Source organism: Microtus ochrogaster, linkage group LG2 (genome assembly GCF_000317375.1).
Source record: "Microtus ochrogaster isolate Prairie Vole_2 linkage group LG2, MicOch1.0, whole genome shotgun sequence".
NCBI lineage: Eukaryota > Metazoa > Chordata > Mammalia > Rodentia > Cricetidae > Microtus > Microtus ochrogaster.
Window position 1 is genome coordinate 53,695,720 of NC_022028.1, and position 7,846 is coordinate 53,703,565.

The following is a 7,846-nucleotide window of genomic DNA, read 5'->3' on the forward strand; positions in this document are numbered from 1 at the left end:
GTTTTTCGAGACAGGGTTTCTCTGTAGCTTTGGAGCCTGTCCTGGAACTCCCTTTGTAAACCAGGCTGGCCTCGAACTCACAGTGATCCACCTGCCTCTGCCTCCCGAGTGCTGGGATTACAGGCGTGCGCCACCACCACCCGGCTAAATGCCTATATTTTATAGCAAAACAATAAAAAGAATACCTTGTTAAGAAAAACAAGAGCCAGGTGGCGGTGGTGCACATCTTTAATCCCAGCACTTGGGAGGCAGAGGCTGAAGGACTTTTGCGTTCGAGGTCAGCCTGGCTTATAGAGTGAGTTCTAGGACAGTCAGGGCTAAAAAGCCCTTTTTCAAAATAATAATAAAAAAGGTGAAGAGAAGAAGAAAAGCGTGCCTCTTCCTGGCGTTTCTCTGCTATCAATCACCTTGAGGGGCTGTGGTAGGTTCTACAGAACAGAGCAGAAACAGCGGTGATGTCAGCCTCAGCCTCACTGGTGTGTGGGGAAAATGGCCAGGGAGGGGAGAGACCAAGCAAATGCAGTTCAAACTGCGGTAAATGAGAGAGATCCCTGCTTGACAAAACCATTTTCATCCTAAGTGCAGATAGCAGGGTCCCTCCACAACCTACCCCATGCCCCTCGGAGACAAGATTTCTTTACGTCCATCAAAAGCTACGAAACATTCAGCCATGCAGCTCCTTGCCCAGGAATTCAGAAGTCGGAACACCTACCCAGCATTGCATTCTGACGGCTTTCTGGAAACTTCGGCTCCATTTCCTGGATGGTTACCATACTGTTCCAAAGTGGTAACAGTAAAAAAACGTGCACTTAGGGCCACCAGCTCCCTTCCCAACACATAGCGCTTTTATGATACTCACCCTGCTGAGACCCGGGAATCAGAACCCACCACGACTCCTCCATCAAACTCCACCGCCATGATAGTTGTCTGCAGAGAGACAAAGAACATGAAGTGTCAGAGCAAGAAGCGCCTCGGCCCTTCATCTTAAGAAACTCTTGGTGGCGGGAGTGTGTGTGTGTGTGTGTGTGTGTGTGTGTGTGTGTGTGTGTGTGAGACTGACTCAAGGTCATACTGTCCTTCAGGCCTGCGCTTCCCTCTGTTTTCTGTGCTGTTATATCCGACCGCAGGGGACTGTCGCAGCTTGGCTGTGGTACAGAGTAGAGACACCTACCCTCAAGCTCCAGCTTGCCTGAGTGTGACCCTTCCCACCCTGGAGAGAAGCTAGGACCGGGCTCCAAGAGGCTTAAGCAATCAGGACGGAAGGAGAAGGCCAGAGAGCAAACGTCTGCACTGATTGCCCAGTGCGCACCACACGGGTGACTGTGAAGCAGACGGGGTCTTTCCTGGTCCAGATCCCCCACCTGCACCCTTACTTAATCAGGAGCGGGTTCCCAGGTTTACTGAACAAGGGACACAGAAGAGTGCTTAACACAGCCAGGAGCCCAGGCAGAGGAAGCTGCCAGGATCGCTCAGAGAGAGCAGAAGTCTCACAGAAGGGCCTTCTTTGCAACCAGGGGAGGGGCTGCTGGGAGCAGCAGCTCAAGACAAGAATTAAGGAAACGTGAAGGAGGATAAAGACACGTCTACTTCCCCCACACCCCTTGAGCTAAAAGGCGCCTTAGAGACCCTCGGTTGCACCATTGCACCGAGAAAACCCATTAGGAGAAGAATGGGTTTTCCAAGCTCACACAGGTCTCACTCTGAACTGATTGATTAGACTTCTACTTCCCACTGCTCCTTGGCAGCGAGGGGAGATTTCCCCAACCTTTCTGGCCACTCCACACCTCGTTCTGATCTCCAGGGACCCTGCACCTGAGTGTGCTTTCTGACGTACTGACCACAATGGAGTGGAGAAATGGCCACTCCGTTCTAGCGGCTGCTCTCCCAAACCACGCTAGGAGTGTGGTTGGTGTTTCAGAGAGTAGAAACCAGTTCCCATCTCCTCCCCAGCTCCTAGGCCAGGGCAAAGTTTTCCTGCAAGTATGGGAGTGGGGGGGGGGCGCAGGGCAGCACCTGGGCCAAGGAGGGCAACCGATCACCCCTCAGCCCCCCGCCCCCCACAACCCTAGCGCTAGAGAGCTTGTCCTCGCTTAGGGTAGAGGTTGTGGAGGGCCAGGTTAAGCAAAGATATGTTTGATGTGCAGGTCCTTCTCAACGAGCCTTCATGTCACCTTTTCGCCCAGGTCCTGCACCCAGGACTCTTTGTCAGCTCCTGTCTGCAGCGTCCCCAAGCCCCTCACTTAGTTTAACCAACAGTCCACCCACCCCCTGCACTGACCAGAGTGAAAGCGAAAGCGCTTTGTAGCAACTTCCCTTAGAAGCTTCCAGCTCGAGCCAAAGTACGCACCTTCCCACCAGCTTCGCACGCGGGTCCCTCCACAGACCCCCGGACACCACACTTCTGAGCAGGGATACCCTACGTTCACTGTGGAGCGCAAACGCTGAGCGCCACAAACTTCCTAAGTCTTAGTCTCCTGGTACGCTTTCCAGCGCTTTAGGGTTCTCTGGTCATCCCACCCGCTGACTGTCACCCCCAGACCCATTACCCCGGTATGAACTTCTCCCGTCCGGAACAAGCCGGCGGTAGGTGCTCCTGCCCGCAGCATCTTAGCAGAGCGGAGCTCGGCTTTCCAATCCGCTACCGCGCGCCGCGCTCCCAGCTAGCAGCCTGCGGCCCCGCCCCATCACCGCTCAAGGGGCGGGCAGTTCTACTTGCACTTGGCGCCCTGCGCCAACCTGAGCTGGGCAGATCTGCCCAGAGACAAGTGACGATTGAAGGCACCGCCCTGAACTGGGGTGGGGCCTGGGATGGGAAAATTCATGCAAGCACGCGAAAAAGGCTGGGTAAGAAGAGGGGAATAAAGTGATGGAGAGAAACATGGGGCGTAGGAGCCGCTAGCCAGAACTTCAGATCTGACTTCAGCAGCAGCTTCCAGAACAGCCAGAAAAGGCCAGCCTGGGGCAGGCGGGTCTCAGAAGGGGCGTGTCTAGTGATTAGGCCACTGCTTTCGGTTTCTCCTTCCTGTAAACGCCTGCACTTCTGGGCAGCGCCACCAGCGCCGCCGAGTGCGGGGACTTTCCCCGCACGGTGTCGGGCCGCCCTTCTTCCCTCCCTTGGAGACTCCTCGCAGCGGGGACGCGGAGAGTTCCAGGCTGGGACCAGACCCTGTACAGAGCGCACGATGGCTGCGCTTGCTTGGCTGGCGGCCGCGCTGTTGCTGCTGGTCGACTGGCTGCTGCTGCGGCCCGGGCTCCCGGGAATCTTCTCCCTGCTGGTTCCGGAGTTGCCCCTGCTCCGGGTCTGGGCGGTGGGCCTGAGTCGCTGGGCCATCCTGGGGCTGGGGGTCCGCCGGGTCCTCGGGGTCACCACGGGAGCCCATGGATGGTTGACTGTTTTGCCGCCGCTAGCAGCGGCGCTGGGTTTAGCTCAGCCGGGACTTGCCTTATTCCGAGAGCTGGCGTCCTGGGGAGCGCTCCGGGACGGTGACAACGCTGGAGTACTGTACTGGGGCAGTCGCCTCGACGCTTTCGCTCTCAGTTATGTGGCAGCATTGCCCGCCGCCGCCCTATGGTACAAGTTGGGGAGCCTCTGGGCGCCCAGCAGTCGCAGGGGTGCTGGAGACATGGTGTGTCGACTTTTAGGCTTCCTGGGTTCCGAGAAGCGGCGCCTCCACCTGGTTCTGATGCTCTTGGTCCTCTCCTGCCTTGGTAAGAGGGACTCAGGGAGAAAGAGCAGGGCACAGGGGACAGGGAAGGAATCCAGAGTAACGGGCAGAAAGGAAGATAAAATGGTCGCGGGACGTGTCCGAGCCTACGGAGACAAATTAGGCGGAAAGGGAAGGACCCTGGCCCGAGAGGTAGCTCTTACAAGGGTGATGGGCACAGGGAGCAGAACTTGACATCACAGCCCCAGTGTGAGGGTTTCTTTCCAATTCGCCATCTTTTCTTTTCTTTCTTTCTTTCCTTTTCTCTTTCTTTCTTTTTTTTCCCTTTTAGACTTTCTATGTAGTCTGGTTGTTCTGGAACTCACTATGTAGGCCAGGCTGGCCTCAAACCCAGAGAGATCTGCCTGCTTCTGTCTCGCAGTGCTGGGACTAAGGACTTGTGCCTCAAGCCCTGCTAACTGACATTTTTTCTTAATTAGTCTTTGAAAAGTTTGATGTAGCTGAACAGGCTTGGGTCTGCAGGCTCAGCTCCTGCTTTCTGGGTGGTGAAGGGAGAGGGGCAGGAGGAGATGGTAACTGGTGTGCCCTTAACGTTTGTGACTGAGCGATCCCCTCTCTCCAGGGGAAATGGCGATTCCCTTCTTCACCGGCCGCATCACTGACTGGATTCTTCAGGATAAGACGGCTCAGAGCTTTGCCCGCAACATCTGGCTCATGTCCATTCTCACCATAGCCAGGTGTGGAGGACGGGAAAGGGAAGCCCCGAGCAGAGGGAACCGGGTGCTGGGACTGTTGTTTCGGTATAGCTCTGCAGGGATCCGGAACTCTGTCCCAGGAGCACATCTGACCCTCCTTCCGCCTCTCCACCCCTCTAGCACAGTGCTGGAGTTTACTGGAGATGCTATCTACAACCTCACCATTGGCCACATGCACAGCCGCGCACACGGAGAGGTGTTCAGGGCTGTCCTTCGCCAGGAGACAGGGTTTTTCCTGCAGAACCCAGCAGGTAGCTCACAAAACTTTTTCGTTTGTATAATATAACCTATATATCTCTATAAACACTGCCCTCAACTGTCCCCCTTTATAAACAGCTACATACACATACCTAGGTTCAACTCTCAGACATATAAATGGGGCGTGGCCATCCCAGCACTTGGGAGATGGAGGCAGGGGATAGAGGTTGAAGTTCAAAGTCATTTACCCACAGAGCCAACCTGAGGCCAGCCTGTGCTACATGAGATCCTGCTTAAAATCCAGGACTTCCTGTATATGAGGCAAAACCTCTACCAGTTGAGAGACTTCCCAGGCCTCCTTATTCATGATGTATCACAAATGGAGCAAAACATTCTTGGTTGGCCTGGAATTCACTGAGTAGACCAGGTTGGCCTTGACCGCCTCTGCCTCTGCCCCTCAGAGTGTTGGCATTAAAGGTGTGTACCACCACCCCCAGCTACAACTTCTTTATAGGCCAACGCAATGCCAGAACTTTCCTGCACTGATGTTCCCACACCTACCCAAGCTCCTACCCCTGCTAGCTGCAGCCTCCTCAGGATGCCGTGCTGACATGCCCTCCGTGGCGCCCTGTTGTCTGTTAGCTCCTCTTGTCTCTGTGAGCCGCTGTCTCTCTCACCGGCTTTCTCGCCCTCAATGTGGCAGGTTCCATCACATCTCGGGTAACAGAGGACACATCCAAGGTCTGTGAATCTGTCAGTGACAAACTGAACCTGCTGATGTGGTACCTGGGGCGAGGCCTGTGTCTCCTGGCCTTCATGTTTTGGGGGTCGCTCTACCTCACTTTGGTCACTCTGCTCACCCTGCCCCTGCTTTTCCTTCTGCCTCGGAAGCTGGGGAAAGTGAACCAGGTACGTTCTCAGGGTCCTCAGTTCCCACACTTGGGTGTGACTTCCCACGGCTTCTCCTCCGTCATCCTGAGCCCCTGCCCCGGTTGCCTCTGGCCCCACATTATCCTGCATCCACAGCCATGTTCTCTGCCTTCTCTGGCCACAATCTGTCCTTATGAATCGGATCCCAGGCTGGAGAGACAGTTCAGGATTAAGGGTCCCCAGCACCCACGCCAGGCAGTTCATGACGGTCTGTGGTCTGATGCCCTCTTCTGACCCATGGTGCCTATACACACATGGTGCATATACATGCATAAAATAAAAATGAACCTTACAAAAACTGAATTAGTTTCTTCTGCACATCTTCTACCTGGAAGTATGGCTGCAGACCTTTCTCTTTCTTCTGTCCCTCTGACTAATCTCCACCAGGGAAACGTAGGTATTGGCGGTCCTTCTCACTTGCACGCCCTGCAGTGTGATGCCTCTGCTCCGTGTCTCCCCACAGTCATTGCAAATGAAGGTGCAGGAATCTCTAGCGAAGTCCTCACAGGTGGCCATCGAGGCCCTGTCAGCGATGCCTACGGTGCGGAGCTTCGCCAACGAGGAGGGAGAGGCCCAGAAGTTTAGGCAGAAACTGGAGGAAATGAAGACGCTCAACAAGAAGGAGGCCTTGGCCTATGTAGCTGAAGTCTGGACCATGAATGTGAGTGCCCGGAGATGAACGCCCACTCCGTTGTTCCAACGTGTCTTGATTTTACTGTTTGCCAATCCCACTCTGTCCCTCCTCCAGTGGGGAGTGACAGACTCGGGGTTTTTGGTCACTTGTCTCTCTCCCCTTCATTCCCTCCATGCTTTCTGGTGCTGGAAGCATCCTTCCACGGAGGCACAAGTTCAGTGTGTTAGCGAGACTTATTTTCCCAGCTCCAGTCTCGTCTTTGCCTCTCAGAAAGCCACACCTTCCTGTGCTATGTGTGCTTCTTGCTGGCACGGTGTGGCTGAGCTACTGGGAGCCACGAGAAGTGCCAGAGGCCAGAGGCCAGTGACCAGATGCGTCTGTGATAAGGACATTGAGAAAATTGGAAGTGGTAACCAGAGGTTCTGGGCTCCATCGTGCCATCAACCAGGTCATAACCACGCATGCACTACCTTTTTCTAAGGCTGCTTCCCTGTTTTGTAAATGGGAATGAGAACTGGTGTGTTGGTTCTCATCTGTAGTCCCAATACTCAGGCCGAGCACGGGCCACGGGGAGAGTGAGGGCCGGGAGATGGCTTGGGAGGTAAAGCTGTCTGCTGCCGAGCCATGACCTCAGGTCCATCTCTGGAGCCCGCATGATAGAAGGAGACAGTTGGCCTCTGAAAGATGACCTCTGACCTCCACAAGGTGCACCTTAGTGTCTACTCACATATAAACAAATACATGTAGCTTTAAAAAGTAAATAATAAAAGATCCAAAACAACAACAGGAAAGGAATAGTAAACTCCCAGGTGTGAGAACTAGCTGATAGCTCAGTCATTAAGAGTGCATGCCTTTAACCCCAGCACTCAGGAGGCAGAGGCAGGTGGATCTCTGTGAGTTCAAGGCCAGCCTGGGCTACAGAGTAAGTTCTAGGACAGCTTCCAAAGCTACAGAGAAACCCTGTCTCAAAACAAACAAACAAACAAACAAGAAATAACAAAACAAACAAAACAAAAACAAAAAACGTCTACAAAAACATGTATCAACTGCTCTTCCAGATGACCAGCGCTTAGGTAGGGCAGCTCACAATGGCCTGCAACTGTAGCTCCTGGGGTTCTGACGCCCTCTTCTGGCCTTTGCATGCACCTACGCTCATGCACACATGCCTGCAGGAAGACACACACACACATACACATAACTTAAGATTGCAAAAATAAATCTTTTTAAAGAGTCAGATGTTCCTCAGTCAAGGAGACAATGGTGATGAGGACACGGAGCACTCCCTGAGCTGTGTTCAAGTCCGACCCTCGATCCCTCCTTTCCCCTCCCTCATGTCTGGGAGAACGGACTCGATTTGTGACCATTCCGGTCCATTTTATCGCATGGTTTCCCCGTAGGTCTCGGGAATGCTGCTGAAGGTGGGCATCCTGTACGTCGGCGGGCAGCTGGTGGTCAGAGGGGCTGTCAGCAGTGGGAACCTCGTCTCCTTTGTTCTCTACCAGCTACAGTTCACCAGTGCTGTCGAGGTGAGACCCCGGCGCAGTGTGTCGGCTCTCTGCCTGCCCATGGCTGTCTCTGCCTGCCCATGGCTGTCTCTGCCTGCCATTGACTGTCTCTGCCTGCTCATGGCTGTCTCTGCCTGCCATTGACTGTCTCTGCCTGCC

General features: G+C 54.3%; 2 protein-coding genes across 2 annotated transcripts in view; one reads left to right on the forward strand and one right to left on the reverse strand.

Moving 5' to 3' along the window:
* The window catches only part of Psmb9 (proteasome subunit beta 9), a 5,564-nt gene extending 2,898 nt beyond the window's left edge, over positions 1 to 2,666 (reverse strand). The window contains exons 1-2 of the mRNA XM_005360425.2: positions 2,547 to 2,666; positions 860 to 927 (exon numbers count right to left, since the gene is read on the reverse strand). Coding sequence (XP_005360482.1) covers positions 860 to 927; positions 2,547 to 2,606 — 128 coding nt within the window. The 5' untranslated portion in view covers positions 2,607 to 2,666. The remainder of the gene's footprint in view (positions 1 to 859; positions 928 to 2,546) is intronic.
* Positions 2,667 to 3,053: 387 nt separating this feature from the next.
* Positions 3,054 to 7,846, forward strand: part of Tap1 (transporter 1, ATP binding cassette subfamily B member) — an 11,309-nt gene continuing 6,516 nt past the window's right edge. The window contains exons 1-6 of the mRNA XM_005360426.2: positions 3,054 to 3,708; positions 4,288 to 4,402; positions 4,541 to 4,671; positions 5,322 to 5,527; positions 6,012 to 6,209; positions 7,580 to 7,708. Of these exons, the coding sequence (XP_005360483.1) occupies positions 3,183 to 3,708; positions 4,288 to 4,402; positions 4,541 to 4,671; positions 5,322 to 5,527; positions 6,012 to 6,209; positions 7,580 to 7,708 (1,305 nt within the window). The 5' untranslated portion in view covers positions 3,054 to 3,182. The remainder of the gene's footprint in view (positions 3,709 to 4,287; positions 4,403 to 4,540; positions 4,672 to 5,321; positions 5,528 to 6,011; positions 6,210 to 7,579; positions 7,709 to 7,846) is intronic.